The 23,273-nt window shown below is 43.1% G+C and overlaps 5 protein-coding genes across 7 annotated transcripts; 4 read left to right on the top strand and 1 right to left on the bottom strand.

The window, feature by feature from the left end:
- Nucleotides 1-4,012: 4,012 nt before the first annotated feature.
- On the top strand, nt 4,013-4,279 carry RB195_001980 (uncharacterized protein; the record flags this gene model as incomplete). The annotated part of the gene is made up of 1 exon (XM_064199011.1): nt 4,013-4,279. The coding sequence occupies one exon, from the start codon at nt 4,013-4,015 to the stop codon at nt 4,277-4,279; it is 267 nt and encodes an 88-aa protein (XP_064054892.1).
- Nucleotides 4,280-4,380: 101 nt separating this feature from the next.
- RB195_001979 (uncharacterized protein) lies at nt 4,381-4,911 on the top strand (the record flags this gene model as incomplete). Its single annotated transcript, XM_064199010.1, has 1 exon — nt 4,381-4,911. One exon carries the CDS (start codon nt 4,381-4,383, stop codon nt 4,909-4,911), a length of 531 nt encoding a protein of 176 aa, XP_064054891.1.
- A 1,139-nt stretch (nt 4,912-6,050) lies between these two features.
- On the top strand, nt 6,051-6,527 carry RB195_001978 (uncharacterized protein; the record flags this gene model as incomplete). Its single annotated transcript, XM_064199009.1, has 1 exon — nt 6,051-6,527. The coding sequence occupies one exon, from the start codon at nt 6,051-6,053 to the stop codon at nt 6,525-6,527; it is 477 nt and encodes a 158-aa protein (XP_064054890.1).
- A 2,309-nt stretch (nt 6,528-8,836) lies between these two features.
- On the bottom strand, nt 8,837-12,075 carry RB195_001977 (uncharacterized protein; the record flags this gene model as incomplete). Of its 3 annotated transcripts, none has more annotated exons than XM_064199007.1 (2): nt 8,837-9,786; nt 9,843-12,075. In XM_064199007.1, the coding sequence occupies 2 exons, from the start codon at nt 12,073-12,075 to the stop codon at nt 8,837-8,839; spliced, it is 3,183 nt and encodes a 1,060-aa protein (XP_064054887.1). The 3 variants fall into 3 exon arrangements, with proteins under 3 accessions (XP_064054887.1, XP_064054888.1, XP_064054889.1); XM_064199006.1 differs by having other exon boundaries at nt 8,837-9,772; nt 9,862-12,063; XM_064199008.1 differs by having other exon boundaries at nt 9,843-10,533.
- Nucleotides 12,076-13,419: 1,344 nt separating this feature from the next.
- RB195_001976 (uncharacterized protein) lies at nt 13,420-13,914 on the top strand (the record flags this gene model as incomplete). Its single annotated transcript, XM_064199005.1, has 1 exon — nt 13,420-13,914. The coding sequence occupies one exon, from the start codon at nt 13,420-13,422 to the stop codon at nt 13,912-13,914; it is 495 nt and encodes a 164-aa protein (XP_064054886.1).
- Nucleotides 13,915-23,273: the final 9,359 nt, after the last annotated feature.

Genomic DNA, 23,273 nt, shown 5'->3' with positions numbered 1-23,273 from the left:
AAACGACGTTACGTTCTTCACTTTTTTCAATTTTTCCCACTACTTAATAGTATCCACCAGTGCCGAAGTGATTCAATAACTTTGATTTGATTGTCAGAGGTTTGAGGTTGGAAACTGATAAAATTCGGAAACACAAATGAGTAGTCCTACTTCCGCACAGGCAAAAAACGGATATCAAGTGAAACTTTAGGACTCAGTGTTCAGAAAAGTATTCACTGTCAGCAAATTTCGCTCCTTTACTTCTATAACTACCTATAAATAGCGCAAGGCCTAACTTTGAATATGAGGAGAGTTTGGTTTCCCTCTCTGTCTCCAAAATCGGTTAAGTAGTAGCAGAATACTGCTCTTCCAAAGAAAAAAATCTTGAAAGCAAGTCCAAAGACACCAAAAACAAAATCGATTGAAAATATTTACAAGTTGAAAATTAAAGTAAAGTCTGGAAACCTAGGTTTCCTCATGGACCGCACTGGGTTTCTTTTTTCTTCTTTACTTTTTTCATTATCTCATACCAGTGTTGGAGCTGTATCATCCAGGATAATTTGTAAAAAAAAAGTACTCCTTCTAGTTAGAAAACAGGGAAGAAAACTGGGAAAGAGTCTTTACTTTCACTTGAAAAGCCTCCACTACTTTTTTCTATGCGAATACTGTTCCTTTACCTTCGATGTTCTTTTCATATATTAACGTGATCATGCAGTACGCATTCGCTTGCGAGGAGCAAAGTACGCAGCGGAATTACATGCTGGAAAGTAAAGACAGAATAAAAAAGAAGGAGAGTAACGTTAAGAAGAAAGAGTGAAAAGCAGAAACAGAAACAAGAATGAATGTAAGAACAGTGAGACACACGAAAATGAAACAAACATGAATGAAGTAAACGAGTGGTACAAGGTGCCATATAAAACATGCTGCATAAATTTAAAAGAAAGTTGGAACCATAAGCCTTTCAGAGGAGACAAAACAATAAAGTAGACATAAAACCAAGAAAAGACACAAAATACAACTTTAAAGGGCAGAAAAACAAGACAAAATAATCATAATCAAGACAAGGAAATAAGACAAAGCAATAAGACAGTGAGATGGTAAAAGTAGAACGGAGAAACAAGACAAGTAGGACAGAGATGATCCAAAATATGAAAGGAAATGAAAGTACAATTTAAATAAGGAAAACAATTCAAGAACAACTGGAACAACGAGAAGAAAACTGAACAGAGAAAGAGTAAAAGATGTTAACTATGCAGTTACCTGAAGTGACCGTGGTTAGCTGTATGATAAGGATAAGAAAGCCCAAGTTCCAATTTCATTGCTTACTCGGTTTGAAATTCGGAGATCATATTTCCTTTCTTTCTTGGATTAAAGTTTATTGTGATATTCTCCTCGTTTCTTTAGAGGTGAAAGTACGTGAGACATAGTAAGGCAATCATTTTATACCTTTCTCTAACCTTATTCCTCTGATGCAACAGAGGAAGTAGTTACTGGGTGTACCATTTTAAATTTCGCGGCGCATTAGCATTGGTCCAAGGGGCGGAGCCTCCCGCAGCCGGGTGTAAGTCTAGATACGAGTATTGTTTGAATAGCGACGTTTTTGAATAACAATGAATATGATGGAAATACCGTGACCAAAAACAGAAATACAGTATTTTCTAATAACGTGGGCAGTCCAAGTTCTTTCCTATCCTGAAACAAAAAACGGGAACGGACATGATAAGCAAAACGTTGGCAAAAACTGCACAACTCCGTTTTCGTTTTCTGATTCATGCCGGATTTGACAAAAGAGAAAAAAAAAGTAGCACGAAGGTGGCAGAAAGGTGCAACGACCGACCACAAATGGCTTTTGAAAGGGGAATCTTCTGAGAAAGAACTTTTTATTCCAACGAAAACTGTTTTTCTAAAGGTTAGAGCATGAAGCCTCTGATCTGTGGGGAGTTCCAGTTTCAGGGTTTGTCATTAAGTCGGCTCTAATTGTAAAGAATTTTGGGAGGGGTCGTTCTTATTATGATTATTAGCTTCTTTAGTACAATTGCTCCAAACCAGGCCCCGCCATTGAAGAAAGTGAAGAAATTTCACCCTGAGAAAGAGAGAGAGATAAGTAAATAATAAAGGGAAATCAGGAGAACAGACGAAGGACGTCAATATCTAAAGAGAGCTCTTATCGTCCATCATTCAAGCAAACAGTAGGCAGTTCACATAAAAAAAACCTGAAATAACAATCTATTGCAGTATTATCTAATAATGCAACGGAGTAATTCGTGCATTACACGGAAGAAATCCAATATGCTCATTTCTGGAAACAAATCACTGCAATGTTTTATTAATTAAATTCCCATGTTACCAAGTTTGGTTCTACATTTGCTCGTGATTTCTGACCAGTGTTGAGCAGTATAATAAAAACGAAAGTGTTAGGCAGATTCTGAAAGTCAGAATCTCAGTGTTTACCAGTGTATATAAATCTATGACATGCGCATGTAACGAAAGTTTCGTTATTTTGAACACTGTTGGTTTTCCAACTAAAAATATTATTTTTGAAAAGGTGAAACATAATCGATAGGAACAACAAAAAAAAGAACCACTTATACGCAGGAATAATCGATGGAGCGAAGAAAAAAACAAGCACATTTTTTTGTTGACAAAACTCTACATGAATGATACACTGGAAATATACAAACTAGGAAGACTTATTGGAAAAACGATTTGCACTAAAAAAAAAAGACTTTTTTTCCTTAAAAAACCCTCTTAATACAAAATAAGACTTTTCTTCTCGATACGATTCAAAATGCTATTGAATAGGAGCAGTTTGGGTTGTAAAAGAAAAATGGAACAGACCCACGACCATAACTCATGCGATCTTTCCGTTAGAAACAAGGTTTTATGTAGAATTCATACATGCGATAGTCGGAGCTGATGCTCCCGCCCCCTTCACTTTTGGACTGTTGGCGAAAGGACCTTCTTCACTTTTGGATGATTGGCGGAGGGATCCTCATCACTTGAGCTGCACCCCATGAGCCAGACCCTCTTCACCTGAGGAGGGTCCGGCTCCTTTCTTTCGCACCCATAGTAGAAATTCTAGCTAATGTATCGCACTACATGTATTATGTACCACTAGCTTGCTTTTAAGAAAGGAATATCTATTTCACACTGATGTGGAAAATTGGGGCTCTACTAACTCATACGATTCTCTCAGCGTAAACGTTACGAATTTTTGCGAAATAACTAGTGTAAATGAGAAAACGAGCAGCTTTCTAGTCCACTACAAAACTGAAACATTGGAATTTTCTAAATAGGCAGAAGAGGATGATCCGATGGAAATTCGGAAACTAAAAGTAAGAAGAAAAAGATGACCAGATGGGAAATGAACTGAAATGCAATTTGAACTCAGTGAAGCTCACTAGCGTCATGGTGATGAATGAAATTTATGCTTGGAGCTATAAAAACCCCTACTAAGAATCAAACTACTCCACAGTAAACTAAAAAAAAAACAGCAGAACCAATATTACAACGTTCCTCAAAGGAAAATCAACCATTAAAAAAGGTCACCGCTTGTTTGGTTACCTGTTAGCAATTTCTAGTTTTTCCAGTAAATCGTGCGAGAAACAACAGCACACGGCCAAAAAGCAGTAAACTAAGTGACATCCGCAAACAGCTGATAAATGAAAGGGACTAGTCACCGTCATATCGATTGCGTCCACTCATGTCGCCTGTTTCTTTGGACCACCACGACAGAGAGATTGGCTAATGCGTGAACCGTCTGTTGTACGACGCCTTTAACATTGCTGAATTGGCCGCGACTGATTGAGAAACGTTTCATATGAATCTCACGTTGATCAGGACGTCATTGATTCTGGACCTAGGCGACACACGCACGACTAGCCATGGAGACTCTCTCAGACTGTGTACTTAGAACGTGAGAACAGTGTCCACAGACGCTCACCTGCATGCCCTTCTCGAAGCTGCAGAGCGTATCAAATTTCACGTGACTGCTCTGCAGGAGACCGAGTGCGGAAGGAGCGACGTACGACAGATGAATGACGGTACCCTCGTCATTCGTGGAGAGAAGGTTCCGTCGCGAAATGTAGGCGATGTCGGTTTTGTTGTGCACCTATCTGTCGTCCATCTTGTCGATTCTCACGAGATTCTATCACCTCGTCTGGCCATTCTTCGCCTCCGCCCTCTGCGCCAAAAACCCATCAGTATCATCAACTGCTACTCACCAACATCAGCAGCTGATGAACCCGAATTGGACGCTTCCTTCTACAAATTCATGGTCGGAGACTTCACCCAAAACTAGGAAAGACCACAGAAGGGGAATACAGGATTGGAAGATTTGGACTAGGGGACCGGAATGAAATTGCAATCGTCTCGCCGGGGTATTGTCCGTCGTCGGTGGACATGGGAATCGTCCAATGGCGCGACTCGTGCGGAGATCGACCATATACTCACCAACCGGAGGTGGTGAGTATATGGTCGATCTCCGCACGCGGTCTACTTGACGTCTCAGTAGTACCATCCTTTTGTAGTGGTTCTGATCACCGTCTCCTTCGTGCGAAAATACGACTTAGCCACACGATGGAAAAGAACATCTGCCATCAACGAAGGAGAAAAGAAGTCGTCTACGACGATTGCGTACTCGAGGACTCCTTGCCCCAAGGTGACTGGAACATCGAGGAGGATCCAAACGTGGACTACGAGGTGCTGCTCAGAGGATTACGAACCTGTGCTGAGCGTGCCTCGAAGCCGCGCACGACAAGCTTGGAGCGAATTTCGATGAGCACCAAGGATTTGTTGGAAAGAAGAAGGCCATTGAGGCTTGATCCGAATGCATCGCACATTGAGCGATTAGTAGGAAACACTAACTGCAGAAAAGCGTTGCAGGAGGATCTTTTGAAATATAGACAGAAGAAGATTCTGGAAGCAGCATAATGAAGAACGAGTCTAAAGAAGTTCCACAGGGATCTCCGCGTATATAATATTCCGCTAGCAGCCTTGCTGAGCGAAGACGGGACTCGCACGTCTTCTCGTCATGAGAGGGAAATCATTACGGAGAGGTTCTACTCGAACCTTTTCCGTTCATCAATTCCTCTGTCAAGCCCGATCATCCCCAATGGCGAAGCTCCACCACGGATTCTCCCTCCGGAAGTACGAGTCGCTATCAAGAGCATGAAACCTTGCACACCCCCGGACCTGATTTTATATCAGCAGACCTTCCTTGGGCTGGTGGCGATCCACTTCATGTAATCTTAGCAACACACATAACATCCTAACTTGAGAAAGAAAGGATCCCAGACCAGTGGAAGTCCTCGCGAACCGTTCTTATCCATAAGAAAGGTGACCGAGAGGACCTTCGGAACTACCGTCCGACATGCTTGCTGAGCGTGTTATACAAAGTATTCACCAAGATCGTCCTCACACGCATATCTAGAACGCTGGATGAAGCCCAGCCTCAAGAACAAGCTGGATTCCGCCAAGGGTTCAGCTGCTTGGACCAGACCGTGTCGAGGGTCATAGAGGTGGACCAGAGGAATACCGCCTGCCCCTTGTTCTAACCTTCGTCGACTATGGGAAAGCCTTTGACAGCGTAGAAACGAATGCAATACTATCAGCGCTGGTCGATCAAGGTGTGGACGTGTCGTATGTGAGGACATTAGCCAGTTGCTACGATCGATGCACGACTAGAATACAGCTTTTCCACCGCCCTCTCACCATACCCATTGGAAAGGGGGTACGACAAGGCCATACTATATCGCCGAAGCTGTTCACGGCTGCATTGCAGTGGATAATGAAATCACTATCCTGGGAAGAAAGGAGCATACGTGTTGTTGAAAGATTTCTTTCGAACCTTCGTTTCGCGGACGACATCGTTCTCTTTTCGAGCAGTACCAATGAAGCAGAAACGATGCTCAAGGAATTGAACGAAGCAGGGAAGAGAATAGGACTGCGAATAAACAGAAAGAAGACACAGTTCATGAAGAACGCCTACTGCGAGGACGGAGGAGTACAGCTTGAAGGCTCCCAAATCGTGAAAACTTCGTCATACGTATACCTCGGGCGTTCTATGTTACATGGAAAGCGACTTGAAGGAAGAACTAAATAGAAGAATGAGAGCAGCATGGGCAGCATTCGCAGCCGTCAGGGAAGCGTCAGGACCAAGATCTTCGTGCCCATCTGTTCGACTCGACAGTTTTTCCAGCGCTCTGTACGCAGCGGAGACGTCGGCAGACACCGCTTCCACGTCTAGGAAGCTACTTACTACCCACAGAGCCCTTGAAAGATGTCTTCTGAAGTTTAACCGGCGCACACAACACCTAGCCGGTTTTCGTAGCTCCGACTTAAGAGGGATGTCCCGTCTTCGCGATCCAGCGGAATATGTATCGAAAACAAAACATAGATGGGCCGGTCACATCATGAGAAGAATCGACGATAGATGGACTAAAAGAACGCTAGAGTGGATCCCAAGGGACGCTAAACGCCACCGAGGGAGACCGCCAACGAGATGGGGTGATGTGTTCGTTACACGGATGGACCAGCTGAGAGCTTAGCTGGATACGGATCAAGGACCTCGTCAACTTCACTCACGAAACTTGAGAACATCTTGGATGACAACTGGGGGGGGGGGGAACGAAACGAGTGGAAGAGATGCTGGGGCCCGCACGTCCAGTGAAGACGGGCCATCTAAATATCTAAATAAGTAAGTATAACATGAACGGTGGGGAACTATTGGGAGAAGAATAGCAGAGGTGATATAGCGCTGAAACAGCAAAACGTCCTCAAGTGGTTTTCCTCCTCGGAGAAGTAGCATAGTTCTCATTTCGTTCTGTAACGCCATTGGTATTACGAGGTCGTAGTTGAGATAACTTTCTGTTTGTGAAGGACACCTTTGTGATGGATAACCCTCACAAAGGGTGGACTGGGATCGCAAGTATCTCCCTTTCACCGTGATGGTGCAGAGCGCCACCTCGTCCCCAAAGATTGGCCTCCAAGAAACACTGAATAATCAGCAGTCCTTTTCCTTTAGCTAGCTAGTAGCTTTCAGCAGTTTCTGCAAGATATGCTATTATGATTATATCAATGCAACTCTTATCTAACATACTGTTTTTGTCAATAATGCATCACTACCCATACATAATCCTTTGCATTTTTTAATGAGCATGTCATAGTGCATAACTGAGAGGGTGACTATCCCAAATCTATTTCAATTTGTCATGCTATATATGAATGGGCGTGTGTGTAACGAAGTTCCAAAAAACCCTCGAGATAGGTCAGACGGCGTCGAATTAGTGCGCCGGCACCAGAAAGCACTGAGGAGGAATCCACGTTTAGGAATTGGGCGATGACGTTGGAAGTTGGAATCACCAGGATTTTTTTTTGCACGGACACTGCGCCGTAATTCCAAAGCGGTTTTGTTAAGAAGAAAGTGAAAAACTGTTGGTTTGTTTCATGCTGTAGCAGCTACATGTACTCTAATGTACGCCTCCAAATGCTACTCGCCTGTGGTTAGCCGCACCACGTTTGCCGGATCGTTCCTACAAAGACTGGATACATGTAGAGCAGCTGCATAAGTAATAAAGCTCAAAGATAAAATGTTTGGCATTCATCAATCCGCTTGGGTTCACTGCAATTCAGAATGGTTAGGGGTTTACGAACGTGTACAACGGCCTAAACAATGACTCGCGGGGGCTAGCCAATGTGTTAAGTCAGTGTTTTTACCCTCCCAGACAGGCACGGTACCAACCTATCGATCCCAGGGGGATGAAGGGTTTGGTGAATACTATTCTACACCGGTATCGATAGAATATATATCATCTAGCGATTATGGTCACTTTTCGTGACCTCACTGCAATTCAAGTAGTTTATGGGCATGGCCCTCTTTTGCTAGCTGTTGCGTGGTGTGCTTCATGGATAGTTCGCCTTCATTGCTCACGAGTGGACATCTAGTTGTGGCAGTAAGCATTCACTGAACCACCTATTTATTCATCGGAACGATTCGGGCAAAGATCCTAAGAGTCTCAGCACCCCACACGTTTTTGGTGCATCGGCTAAAACAAGCCAATACTCCCGCCTCAAAGAGTGTCATCTTTGAGGCCGGGAGAAAGAGACTAGCTCATTGAGCAACGGTCATTATACGGTCAAACTAAAGACCGTGTATCGCATCAGATTCATATCAGTAATTGGGCAAAAAGTCGTTCCCTTACAAACGTAACTGGAACGCACATCAAGAAACAGTTGATCGGACTTCTGTCAAAGCTACAGTAGGTCAAGCGAAGTTTATCGCTTTTGCAGGTGCATAAAGAAAGAATTGGCACTGCAATTCCACAGAACACCAATAGCTCTCAGCAATAGCTCTCGCAACGACGCTGAAAACTTTAGTATCCCGTTACAAGGAGTACACTAAACAGGTTGAATACTCAACAATAGATGAGGAATCTTATCAGAGATGTCGATCAGCCACAGCACTACTATAAAGTAGCATAAGGCAAATAAAAGAGGCAAGATAAAACCTCCAAGAATTATATAACGAAGTTAGGAGATCAGTATAAAAACTGCAAAAACAAGTTCGAAAGGAAGGATTAAATGATTGAAATTGAGCAAATAGAGGAAGAGGCACAGCTACAATTAGCGATAGCTGAAGCAAACGACCTAACATTCATGTTAACAGCGCGCCTTGATGAAACCAAAATTATGCGCGAAAATATGGAAATCAAACTGCGGTACAGGTACCTGAAGCCCGAAAGTGACGATAACGTCAACAATGAAGAAAATGAAGAAGGGGATGGCGAAATTGATAACAGAGACGAAAATTGTGTGCGAGACATCACAATTCCATCTTGCCCATCCTTGATCACCTTGATCACCTTGACTCCCGTTGGTCTTCGAACCGGTCGAGCGGGCGCCAGTAATTCTTCCATTTGTCCCGGTCGCGTGCCAGAGTAGCCCAGTGGTTCCTCCTTTCGCGTGGGACACGAAGAGCATCGTAATTTTCTTTGAAGGACTTCGTGAAGAAATCTGACCATCGGGTCGGCGGTCTTCCTGTATTGCGCTTAATATCGCGGGGAATCCAGTCGCTCACGGCTCTGGTCCAACGGTTGTCGTTAAAGCGCATCACGTGTCCGGCCCACCTTATTTTACTTTCCTTGGCAAACGCGGCGGCGTCTCTGATCTTCGATCGCTGACGTAGGAGAGAACTTCGAATCCCGTCTCTCACTTGCTTGAAACGGGATACTCCTAGCATCACTCTCTCAATTGCGCGTTCAATGACGCTCACCGCGTTTTCTTCCTGCTTGCGAAGTGCCCAGGTTTCTGAGGCATAGGTCAAAGCAGGAAGTACGGTGGTGTTGAAGAGGTGAGCACGGAGCCGGGTGTTCTTGGTCTTCTTCACTACGTCCTCGATGCTCTTGTACGCTCCCCAAGCCGCTCTTCTCCTCCTGCCCAGCTCGGGGGCCAGGTCGTTCATCATGTTCAATTCCCGACCCAGATAGACGTAGCTGGTGCATTCGGATATGTTCGTTCCGTTGAGCGTGAATGGGGCATCCGAGATCCATCCGTTCCGCATGAACATCGTCTTTTGAAGATTCAGCTCAAGACCGATGCATCCACATGTTTCGGCGAATTCGGTCAGCATTCGTTCCGCTTGGCTGATGCTAGGTGTTATCAGTACGATGTCATCAGCAAAGCGCAAATGGTGTAGCTGCCGACCATCGATCTTCACTCCCATGTCGTCCCATTCCAACTTTCGCATTGCGTTCTCGAGGGTGGCTGTGAATATTTTGGGTGAGATTGTATCACCCTGTCGAACCCCCTCTTCACGTCAATGATGATATTCTTGTAGAATGGCGAGATTCCGGTCGTGAAGTTACTGTACAACTCTCGAAGCACCTTTATGTACTGAGTGGGAACGCCTTGGTTGTCCAAGGCTTCCACGACCGCTTCCGTCTCAACTGAGTCAAAGGCCTTCTTCAAGTCGATGAAAGTGAGACAGAGCGGCATCTTGTACTCTCGTGATACCTCGATGAGTCTCGAAACAGTGTGAATATGGTCGATCGTGCTGAATCCTTTTCGAAACCCTGCTTGCTCGCATGGTTGTCCTTCATCCAAGACCTTTTCAATCCTATTAAGGATCACTCTTGTGAAGAGCTTGTAGATGACGGACAGTAAGCAGATTGGGCGATAGTTGCCGATGTCATGTGGATCTCCCTTTTTATACAGCAACACGGTCTTGCTGGTCTTCCACTGTTTAGGGACCTTGCATTCCGACAGGTAACGTGTGAAGATCCTCGCCAGGGTGTTGATGAGTACTGGCGGAAGGTTCTTCAGGTGTTCTGGTTTTATTCTGTCGGGACCGGCTGCCGTACGATTTCTCACCGACATGATAGCATGTCGTATTTCGGACGGGAGAACCGCTGGAATGACATGTCCATCTTCCCTCAGATGGTGAGGAGGCAAGTGGGCACGGCTGTCGAAGAGATCAGAGTAGAAGTCGTAGATGATTTTCTCCATTCCCCTTCTCGATGCAATGGTTGTTCCCTTCGGGTTCCGGAGAGCTGTCATCCTTGTCTTGCGACTGGCGAAGTCTCGGCGGGCATAGCGGGTGCTTTTTCCCGCCTCTGCTGCTTCAGCCAGCACTTCTGCTCTTCTCTCTTTAAGGTCTTTCTTTATCGCCTCTCTGCAAAGCCTTGCGAGCTCGGACGTAAGCTCTTGGTTCCCTGCGGCTCGTGCTGCTCCACGCTGGCGTATCAGCTCAAGAGTTTCAAGAGACAGGCGTCTCTTGGTTGTTTTAATACTCTCAGCCTTCTTCGCGCAGTCATGAAGGTGTTTGACAAGCCGGTCGTATTCCTCGTCGATGTTGTCCATTGCGGAATCTTCCCAAAAGCCGGCTAACGTAGCGAAGAGATCCCAGTTGATGGTAGTTCTGGGATCTCTCTTGCTGAACTTGGCTGCTTTCTCTGCTCTCCGCGTGAAAGAAAATCTTCCTCGGAGGAGGCGATGGTCCGATCCCGTATAGAACTTTGGTACAACAGCGACATCCGTCAGGCAGAACCTTTTATTGACGATGATGTGGTCTATCTCATTACGGTACCCTCCACCGGGTGACTCCCACGTCCAGCGTAGAGAGGAGGGCTTCTGGAATTGCGAGTTCCCATGGATGGTCTTAGTCGTCATGATGAACTCGGAAAGCCTCTCCCCCTGGTCATTCCATTGTAGGCCGTGGGTCCCGATGTGAAGTTCCTCCGGCGTTCTTCTTGGGCCAACTTTGGCGTTGAAGTCGCCAATTATGACCTTGTAAAAGGCATGATCTTCTCGGTAGAACTTCTCCAGGTCCATATAGAAAGCTTCGACTTCTTCTTCTTCGTAGCTTGATGTTGGAGCGTAAGCGACGAAGATAGTCAAAGCCGGTGTGGGACCACATCTTCTCATCCGCAGACGTCCGATTCGGGTCGTGAGTTGTTCGAAAGAGTCGATGTTCTGTGCCATACTCGTGTTGACGAGGACGCCAACTCCACCAACACCTCTACTGTCGCATGTTCCTAAGAACAGTTCTTCTCCAGTTTCAAATACAGCGTTGAGAGAGTGACGTCGTCTCGTCTCGGTCAGTCCGATGACGTCGTACTTGATCTTCTTGGCTTGCACCATCAGATCTTCGATGGCCGCTTCCGATGCAAGCGTGCGTGCGTTATAAGTACAGATCGTCATCCTAGTCCTTTTCCGTTTCGGTAGCCTACATGACTCCTGCAACCCCGTCCTACCTGGCGCTACCGTACCAGGCTTTCTACCGGAGTCAGGAGACTCTTTTCTATTACTGTTTTTTGCATGAAATTTAAAACCCACGGGCAGGTTGCAAGCCTCTAGTCCCATGGGTTTTTGGGAGAACTTCCGTTCTCCCAGAGTGGACATGTGGAGCTTATTTGTTGGAGGCGACTCCAAACCGCCTCCCTTGCACCTCCCAGTCAATTGATTGCAGGCTTTTGGCCGGACCGACGTGCGGGATACAATGATTTTACGAGTCAGTCCTGGCACAGCAGAAGCAGGGAGTCCATCCCCTGAATCCACCTGCGTCTCTGTTGCCCATCCTATACCCATCAAATTCAGCATCCAAATCTAATAGTGGCACAGCGAAAAGGACGCTGAGGTCAAGAAAATTTCCACAAGCCACACTACCAAAAGTTTACGGGAATTTTGACGACTTCCCAGAATACTGGGCTATTTTTGAAGCCTTTGTCCATAACAGTGAAGAACTGGACGTTATGGAAAAGATACTCCTACTCAAAGAAAGTTTGAAGGGAAGAGCGCAAACAGCCATCAAAGGGATAAAACTCACTCCTGAAAACTACGATTGGTTGATCAAGATTTTACAGGGGAACTACTCCAATCACCAGTCTAACAGATCACAAATAGTCAAAAAATTGGTCAGTATGAGTGTGGCGAACAATTCTGCCGACAACTACTCCGCAACTTTTGATCAAATAAGAATGCTGAAAAACCAAATGATTTCTCCAGGATTATGTGTGAGGAAGACCTGCGACCCAATATGGTGTGAAACAATCTTATCCAAATTCCCTGAAGACATTATAAAATCTGTGTTAGTGGCCAGTCAATCATAGAACCGACAAACAGTTGATGACCTCATGAATCTCTTAAAAACAAATATCGGTGAAAAAGACTACGTCGAAAGCAGACTTGCCCATAGACATCAACAGGGTCATCCCATCAAAGAGCAATATTGACAACTTACGGCTTAATCGTAACTGTTTGTTCTGTCATAAGGACAATCATGCATCAATGCAGTGCCGAACGGTCACGGATCAAAGAATTCGCTGCAAGATACTGATAGAGCAGAATCGCTGTTGAAAGTGTTGCTTCCCCAATCGTAGCAGTTTTGACTGCCAAAAATCAGACTGTGTAAGATGCGGACAAAAAAACCATATGAGCCTCTGCCTTAAGACAAAGCAATACAGTCAAAATAACAACTCGAAACACAAATTTGTTTGTGTTGGCCAAAATCAGCAAGAACAACACAGCTGGCAAAATAGAGAAGAAAACAATCGAAATATTCCACAAAGGTTCAAACCAATAAACACTCAGGTGTCTGTGGAACCCCCACAGGTCCAGAAAAACTCCATTCAGCACGGTCAAACTAGAAAACAACTGATATTGATGACTGCTGAAGGTAACATTTGGAACGCCAGAAAACAGGCATACGAAAAAGTGCTATTTTTCTTTGATTCTGGTGCACAAAAAACAGTAATCGAAGAAAATCTTGCAGAACAACTCGGCCTACCCAAGAACACACCGAAATCTGCACCAAATCATGTCCGGAAAAAATGAAAAAATCAAAAAAAAAAAACGGAAAAAAAATCATGTCAGGGCTTATCGAGTGCTTCGAAAGTCATATGGTATCCCGTAAAACTAGGAACTGCTTTCGGAGAAGAAATCTTCATGTCCATACAGACCAAACCAGTCATAACAAACGGATTTCCTTCAGTGAAATTAAACGGAGAAGATATTGAGTTGTTGAAAGCAAGCACCATCTGTTTAGCAAATTCAGAGCTTCGTGGTGAGCATCAAAAGCCACACATTCTCGTTGGACTGGACTACTACCACGATTTAGTTACGGATCCAGCAAACGGAATCCGAACACCAACTGGTTTTCATGTAGCAAAAACAGTCTTTGGACTCAAAATTTATGGTCGAGGAATCAGCAAAGTAAGTGAGACTGCTAACACAGTATGTCACAGCCTGACAGAAGTTTCCGAAAACACGGAACAAGAACTCTTACAGAAAATGTTTGAGTTGAACGGCCTCGGTATCATCCCGGAAGAAACCCAGGGAGACGAGAAAGTTCAAAGATATTTCGAAGAATACTCGAAGTTGATCTCATTTGAAAACAACATCATCACAGCTCCCTTTCCGCTGATAGAGAATGTAATCTAATTGGAAAATATTTACTCAGTAACTATGAGAAGGCTAGAATCCTTACGAAACGTCCTTTTATGTAATTCTGAACGAAAGCAGTGGTACTGCGATCTTGTGAACAAATATGTCAGAGAAGGGATCGTAGAGACCTTCGACACAGCAGACCGCTATGCATTTGGAATCTATTATATGCCACACACAGGGGTATGGAAACCACAGAAAAGGGTTCCTTTAAGGATAGTCTTTCGACTAAATGAAGAGACCACCTTACCCGGAACGACGTCATCCGAAAAGGGGAATCCTTCGTTAACAGAATACACGACATTCTTACCTTCTCAAGATTCAAGAAAATCGTCTTAATGTGTGATATTGAATCTACCTTCACACAAGTCCGATTGATAGACGTACACAAGGATTTATGCAGATTCTTGTGGTTTCGGAATTTTAATCACCCACCAACAAAAGACAACGTCGTCGTATATAGATTTAGAAAGTTGTCTTTTGGCCTTACAGCTTGTCCGAGTATATTAAACATGGCGGTTCTGCCCTACTTAGAATCCCAAAACTCGGAACTCTCCACAGAAGTTGCCAAAACTTTGTATGTGGATAATATACTTTTGCAAGCAGAGTCAGTTCCTGAAGTTGTAAGAAAGTATAAAGAATCAAAATATCTCTTCAGCAAGATAGGGGTGAACCTACGCGAGTATATCTCAAATTCTGAAGAAGTAAATTCAAGAACTTCATATTCCGACAAACTCCAATCTGGATCGATGAAAATACTAGGAGTCGGTTACAATACTAGACAACTCTAGACAAGACAACACACACAGACAACTCTACTGTGAGAACAAAGTTCTTTCACAATAAGAAGTTGAGTAGGAGAGATATCGTGACCCAAATTAATTCGATTTATGACCCAATAGTTCTCACAGGACCGCTCATCGTCAAACTGAAGTCCATGATGCGAGAAATCTTCGATTCAAAAGTGGATTGGAAAACTCCACTCAAAAGATATGCAACGAATTGTACAAACTGTGTGAAGAAGTAGATAGCAACATTGCAGCAGCAGGATTGCAATTGCAGCTTGTTCATACTTACAATGTGTTCCCTCTGGCACAGTTTCTGGCATGATCTGCGGAAGGGCGCAATTGACCCCCAAAAAGTGTCATAAGACTATCCCAAAATTAGAGTTGCTCGGAATACTTATAGCAGCCAGATTAGGATGCAGCATATTATCAGCTGTCCAAGCAAAAATCGAAGAAGTGAACATAGTTTCGGACAGTGAGATTGCCTTAAACGAGATCAAATCTTCGAAGAAAGTCCCCATTTTTGTAGCAAATCAGCGAGAAAAGATATTTAGTATTAAACAGCAAGTCGATATTCGTGGTGCTACTGTCAAATTCTTCCATGTTAGCAAAGAAAACAATCCAGCTTACGCTGGAACCAGAGGTCTGACAGCACAAGAAATTATCGAGCACGACTGGATCAGAGGACCACGCTGGCTAGAATATCACTATAGTGAGTGGTCTATCAAGTCGATAAAAACACTCTCTGACATCCATGAGAATGACGGAGTAGAAACAATGATTACTACTACATTGAAAGTAACTACATAAGAAAACGAACAACAAGAACAACTTATGGATCTCAAGCGTTTTTCGAAAATCGACAACGTGCTTCGTGTGCTAGCGAAGGCTGCAGAAACAGTAAAAATTGTTGCAAAAACCAATCAAATCGCTCGTCACCGATAAAGGCGTCAGAAATCGACAAGTTTGATAATATGTTTAAAATCACCGCATCTGATATGCTCAACGCAGAACGCCTTTTAATTTGTCATGAACACAGATGTATTAATCTTGAACCCCTAAAAAGGCGATTTTATGATAAACTGATTATTCGCGACGAGGACGGAATCATTCGGGACTACTCCCGACTACGAAAATGCCACAGTTCTGTATGACACAAGGTCACCGATTTATATCCCAGAAGACTCGGAATTATCCAGGCTGATCGTGCAGAATATTCACATCAAAAATGGTCATTTTGGGAAAGAGCACACTTTTTCAATCGCAAGACAACGCTTTTGGATTTTACTTCCCTCTTACGTATTCAGGAAATTCCTAAAAGGTTGCGTCATCTGCAGAAAATACCAAAGTCTTCCTTTCGGAGCACCGATCATGTCTCCACTACCGAAGGACAAGGTTATATCAGTATCCCGTCACAAAGATCAGCTAAAGGTTGCACTCATAATGCTGGGCAATCACAACATGGAGGCACTTGAGGCAACATGCAATCGACCAGACTTCTGCGATCATCATCACTTTCTCTCAAAAGCAACTCTCACTGTTGGACTGCAGGAGCAATCGCTACCCTAGCAATACTGATTTATATTTTTGCCATAATTCTTGAAGAAGAAGAAGAGAAGCCCAAGCACAAACCCACGAATCGTCTAAGGTGTCACTGCGAAAACGCTCACAGATGTCAATGTACAGAAGAATCCTTGAGTCACCCAAGAAACTCCGCAGCATTACCAATAGAAACGCCCTTCTACAATCTCACAAAGGAAGACGACAAATGGCACTAGTATATTTGGCAAAACGTGCAGTTTACCCCTTCACAATGTTGCCCGCAATCAATTACAAATTTTTTATAATGCACTCAAAAGCACTTTGGCGCACCATCAAGAGCAGTGGAAGATACATGTAGGCTATTCGTTAAGGGCGGGTTCAACGGTCCACCTGAACACGTATAAATAGTGGTGAAAAGCATTAAACAAACACAAAATCGTATCTTCTTCTGCTGATGCTATGCTCTCCGCCCTGGACGATCTGGACAGGTGCGACATCAACACCACTGCATCATTTGCTCTGTGGGTGAGAATCGTGACAATCATCATTCCGGGTGATGTCCACGGTTCCCGGATCCAATTTCCAAAACAACACAGACGACAAAACTGAATCTGTGTCTTCTCTGTCTGAAAACGGCAGATGAGAACGCATGTGGAGTGAAGTGTGGCTGAGGCCACAATTTCTTGCTTTGCTCTCCTAGGAGACCGCAGCAGCCTGGGATGCGGCCATACAGGAAGTAACCACAACAACGCTACCAACTCTTCAACAACGTCGTCAACCACTCTCAAACAACGCCGTCAATGCTCTCGCCATCAACCAGCGTCGCCAGCCAGTCAACGCCAGCCAACGCCAGCATCAACAATCGCACAGTGAACATGGATATCATGCCACCAAAAGAAGAGAAGAAATCCCAAAAACAACGATAAAACATGATTCATTATTGCTTGTATGTGTAATATCGCCTTTCATGATTAATTTCTATCTCTCCTCGCTCCACAGTATCATCTAGCGATGATGGTCACTTATCGTGACCTCAGTGCAACTCAAGTAGTTTATGGGCGTGGCTGGTTTTGCTAGCTGTTGCTTGGTGTGCTTCACATATACTTCGATTTCATTGCTCATGAGTGGTCGTCTAGTTGTGGCAATAAACATCCATTGAACCACCTATTTATTCATCGGAACGATTCAGGCAAAGATCTCAAGAGTCTCAGCACCTCACACCTCACATATAGATGTAAAACCAAAGTTGAATATCCTTTAAATGTAGAATATTCAGACACTTTCAGGAAAATGGCTACAAGATGACATCGATTCAATCTTCCATAAATGTATGTGCTCCTGAAAAAAGGAGCAACAGAAGCTTCGTTCGCAAAAAAAAAAACAATTGTAATTCTACAGCAGAAATTTCTGGGAAGTGCTCCTGCTACAAATCTTTCCTGATGACTGAAGGAGAGCGAAGAGAAAACCACAAGAAGTCTGAAGTTTGGTGTTAATAGGATATTTACATTTGTATAAGATTTATTATAAAATAATAATAATAATAATATAAAATTATAAAAAAGGTCTCATATAAAATGATTACGTCATGCTCGACTGGAACGCTAGAAATTTGGCCCTTTTTTCTCCATTTCCTCTTTACTTCTAGGTAAGCAGAAGAGAATTCTCCCTACCGGCTGATAAACGAGGTGAACCTGCTTACGCGCCTGAATCTCAGTGAGATTGAGAAGCAAGTGATATTACAAGTATTTTAGCGTCCGGATCAGTAAACATCTGAGATATAGTTAAGATGTTTTGTCGAATCATAAAAATGACGCTAAAATAAAGATGAAATTATCTTATCTTTGAGTTTCACATGTAGCCATGTCTGTAACCCACGTCAAGTTTCTAACTACGTAGCAATGTCCGTAACAGAAAATCCTCGCGGGCATAAATACCTGCCGTGGCTGTTCGCTTATACCTTCTCATATGTTTGCGCCCATATGCTGTGCTCTTCAGTGTTGCGCTTGAATTGTAGTTTCTGCTGTGCTTGCTGTTTTTGTAACTTGTTTTTATTGCTGCCTCAGAATTCTATTCTCATTTGCGCCTACAGTGGATCCCATTTGTTTGAACGGTTTGTTCCTTATCGTTTATTTTGAGCTTTACTGGGCACATAGGTCTAATTATTCAAGTTTGAGGAATATATATTGTGTTCGCATGGTGTTACCTGTTAACTTCTATCGAGGGCTGTTTTACTCAATAACCATGTCAGATGTGCTCTGATGCACGTTGGGTGCGTGCTGTTGCAATTCTGTTATTCTTACCCGTGGCTGAAGCACTCAAACGACTTTTTTACGCTTGTCCTGCCTTAGTGTTATTCTTGTAGCTATGTGGCTACTATTCTATTACTAACCATAGGCAAGAACCATAGGTTACCTAGTATCCTAGTAACTTAGTACCTAATAACCATTGGCTACAATCCACTATTGTCTATTCGCCTTATATTCCTAATACTCTGGTGGAGATTTATGTTTGCTACCTACAGCCGGGTAGCGCAATCGGTAAGACGTCTGCGGTGGCCGCACGGTCGCACAAGTGCAAACCAAGCCTTTCGTCCCTCTGGGGTCGATAAATTGGTACAAGACTTGTCTGGGAGGGTAAGAATACTGACATGACTATTGCCTGGCACCCGCATGTCAATGTATAGGTCAACAGGCGTTCTAATACCTCAACGATTACGAACTGCAGTAAGACGCGTTGGCCCATCCCAAGAGGTTTGATACGCCAGAACTTTATCCTTCTTATCCTTCCACCTATAGATTTAAGCTATTAAGCGCTTATGCCGTATGTATCCATTATGGATTGCGCCTTTTGTTCAGGCGCGCGCCACCTAAGAGGTAGGTTTCTTCGGAGTTCGCTAACTTGTCTAAATAATAAAAACGTAGCGCCAGTTTTAACGATGATGAAGACAGCTACCTCTGTTGTCAGCTCGAAAGTTTGAAATTCAAACAATGGGGAGCAATGTTTGCATCAGACGAATGAGCTATGTGGACGACTCTATTCATGTTCAATTAATAGTGGGGAATATAGGATGTTACCGACATACCGTCAATGAATCCTCCGAATATTGTGAAAAAAACAAGAGCACTCTGGAGTTTTTTCTACGGCAATTAGGAACAAATGGACGAAATCACCCTCTTCCCCAAAATCTACGACCCCCTATAGGCATAACCCACCTGAAACCTGCACTAACCCAGATTTGTAGGTTGATGCTTTAGGTCTATTTTCATGTAAGCTCGTGAGCTCGGCAAGAGTAGAAGCGGCGAAAACATTGTGCTCTTAGATGGAGTGTGCAGGGTAATATCTGTGGTTTCCCTAGATTTCTCATGTTGAGCAGACGCTTCATCTTTGAAACTGAACAGAACGGCACGGAGTCCTGTCACCAAATACTTACCAATGTAATATCGCTGATTAATGTTTCCAACCATGTGTTTTCGTTTTCTTTTGAGCATCTACTCAAGTTATACCTTAGCTGTGCAATATTCCTTTTGATTTCAATTTTTTTCTCTGTATCTTTCTTCGTATCCTATGAATAATTATGTCAGTTTATTAGCAGAACAAAAATTGACAAGACTGGAGAACTCTAGTCCCATTGCCTCGCATTACGCCTACGAACCTGTTTCACTCCGTTTACAACGTTGCGACGTCGGCGCACCAACCTGATGCCACAGGACCCATCTAACGGCTTTCTGGAATTTCGCTACACACTTTGACAGAATAAGCCCCTTTATTGCAGGGCATGATTATCAACAGCAGATTCTTTGAACAGAATATTTTTCTTCGGTGACTGAATTGTTCTGAAGTGTTTTCCCTTTCTTACGAAGAATACTATTTACTATGAACTACTATGAATATATATCATGATCATGATGTATAATAACGGGCTTAGTCTGTGTGTGTCAGTCAGTCAAAAAGCAGGTGCGACGCTTCCCACAGCGTCGAATTGATTCGCCGCCGTGGTAGAACCGTTGGATAGGGTGGGATGAGTCCAACGCAGTAACTTGGTGTGCATGTCGCAAAATGTAAATGGGACGTTGAAACCGTTTCATAGCAGTGCCCTTCACCTCTACGCCTCCTCCGCAGGCGTTGCGTTTCACCTCTATGCTTCCTCCGCCGATCTATTTTCTTGCACATTTGCCTCAATTTGGCAACGGACCCTCTTCTGAAAGTGGAAACACGAATGAAACTGGCTGTTTAAATAGCAGCTAACAGATTACATGGATCTGATGTGGGAACGTTGTCTTTATCAGTACGATGATGTTGTTCACGTTGTTATGTTAAAACATCGTCCAGTGATAACTGTTGGGAAGAAAGTATACTGTCCTTTCCAACAGTTATCACAGGATGATGTTTTCATACTTAGGGTAATGCTTTCAAATTGTATCTATATAATGTTGGAATCGAAGAAGTATCTGAAGTTTGAATTTTATTCAAGTGTATCTGTGCAGAAAATGTCGCTACTATTAATTTTAATTGATCAGTGATGGCGAGCGAAGTGGAAAACACAGAATGTCCGAAGTTCGGCTTCGGCCGGATGTTCAAACTGGTAACCTACATAAGGAATATTGGCATTTTATGACATGCGCTTTTAATTCTCATCAGTAAAATCGAATCCGAAAGAAGTTTCTTTTGGTTCTTCCACTCAGCAACCTGTGAGCTGGGCTTATCAGCTCTAAAATCCAGCATTTAAAGAGCTGTTTGGAGTTGCCGTGCTTTGCCGACAGCTCTAGTCCGCCCGTTCTGTGGTAGTTTCAAGGGTGGGAATTTATGTAAACTGCCATTCCCGCTACTCTACTTTGATCACTCAACTCAACGTCTTTTTCTTCGACAGTCTGCACAGTTGGCCGTAAGAAAGAAATCCGCTAAATTGCAGTCCAGAGTGGTCAGCGGATTTCAATTGTAGGCTTGTACGCAGCCTATTCGAACTTACTTATTAAGTACTTTAGTCATGGCAGTGATTAAAGAACAAAAGCGTCATTTCGCTAAGGTCTAGATAGTTTTTCTTCATCAGCTTAATTTAGTTATTCTTTAACATTGTATTATATAGGAGCTCTCTGTGCTAATGTTTGAATAATCGTCTACCTTTTATCTCACTTTAATAACGCATTTATTGTATATGTGTACGCCTATAAATCTGTCGGGTACAACTACTCTGATTTAGATCAAGCTCCTGTAGTTAGTTCAAGCACCATGTATGCGCGGCTATGATACTACGATTTACCACAGCCAGCAAATTAAAGCAATGCCATCTGCATAAAGTATATCTCCTCTATTTCTATCGTGACTGTTGTTTGGTTGCGATGTGATTATGGAGCGAAAAATAAAAGTCAACCCGATAAGGATAAATCGGGCAGAAACATTCGCTGGCTTTTGAAAACATCGAAAGAAGATGCAATGCAAGAAGATGGGAACGAAATGAAAACGAGAAGTAGAGTGGGTCAAAAGGGAAAGGTGCCGTAAAGGAGTGTGCGGTGGGCAGTACTGAATGGAGTAAATGCATGACAATCGAAAGGAAATATTACGTAGTATTAGTTAGTTACATACGCTGTAAAATATTACATTAAATAATATCAAATAATTATATACAATGAAGATGTTATAACAGGTTTCAGACGTAGGAAAGTAACATGGAAGTGTCAACATTTTGTTTTGAAGATGTACAATGTGTTGAGAATGTGATATTCGGTCCACTCAGCTTCAACACCTAGGTGGACCAAATTTTTGCAAAAGAAGGCAGAAACTTAAAACTACTTCCTAAAGATGAAGAATTCTGTTGTAAGTGCTTCTCAACAGTTTAAACGTGGATCAAGCAGAGTTTAATCGGTAAAGAAAAAACTCAGATTCTGTGAATATAGTTAGGTCTGGAAGATCGCAAATAACTTGGTGATATGAGGCCATAGGAGTAATTTGGGTAGTTTTTTTTGTAGAGGGGGGTTTGCCCTACAAAATAGTACAAAATAGTGCCTTACAAAAAGTGAATGAAATTGAACAAAGTCTAATAACTCGGAGTAACTCAGGGAGGAGCAAAAAACTTTCCCAGTAGATTGTAGCATATCAGATGTTATGTCAACCGATTTCCAGGACTTTAAAGTCTCCAAATTTTGATGAAAAAAGAAGGGAAGTTTGCCCTTTACTCCATCTTTTTTCATCTAAATTAAAAAAAAAAAAACAGGAAGTTGCAAAGAACGGTGGTGCGACTGTTTTTCAGGGGATATCTTTTTCTCTAAAAACATACCTGAAATATTTTTTTGGTCCTATCAACCAGCGATGATGGTCACTTATCGTGACCTCACTGCAGCTCAGGTAGTTTATGGGCGTGGCCCGCCTATGCTGGCTGTTGCTTGCATGGGCTTCACATATACTTCGCCTTCGTTGCTCACGAGTGGTCGTTTGGTTGTAGCAATAAACATTCACTGAACCACCTATTTATTCATTAGAACAATACGGACAAAGATCCTAAGAGTCTCAACGTCCCACACAGGCAGGATCAGGCGTGCGTTGAGAATTTCTGAACAGGGGGTCGTAAGAGGAGTGTCAGAGCAGTATGGGGTCGTAATGCTTGTCAGCAGAGGAGAAAAAAATGAGGAGAGCAAGGTGAAAAAGACGAGGAGATAGCCAACTTCAAATTATCTTATATTAGGGGATGCAAAATGTTAGAAAAATAGATGGTGTGTATTATTTTTTCTTGAAGATTTTGCTGGTATAGTTCCACACCCTTCGGTCCGTGCCTAGCTTGATAAAATACTAAACAGAGAACGACACTAAAATTAGAATAAATACGAGAGGTCGTGAGTGCGAAGGCAAGAAAAAGAGTGTAAATTATACAATTCGTTCTGGACAAACCCTAGTAATTCTGCTTTAAAGTGAGCTGGTCAAAAAAAAAGCTCGCCAAAAAATGAAAAAATACTGAGTATGAGAGAAAGAATCAAAACGAGTGAATATCTGATGTCCACAGTCAGTTGTCAATTTGAGGACAAACCATTAAACAACGAA

This window comes from Necator americanus, chromosome IV (assembly GCF_031761385.1).
Source record: "Necator americanus strain Aroian chromosome IV, whole genome shotgun sequence".
Classification (NCBI taxonomy): domain Eukaryota; kingdom Metazoa; phylum Nematoda; class Chromadorea; order Rhabditida; family Ancylostomatidae; genus Necator; species Necator americanus.
The sequence above is the reverse complement of the archived record's forward strand: the minus strand, read 5'-3'. Positions and strand labels throughout refer to the sequence as shown.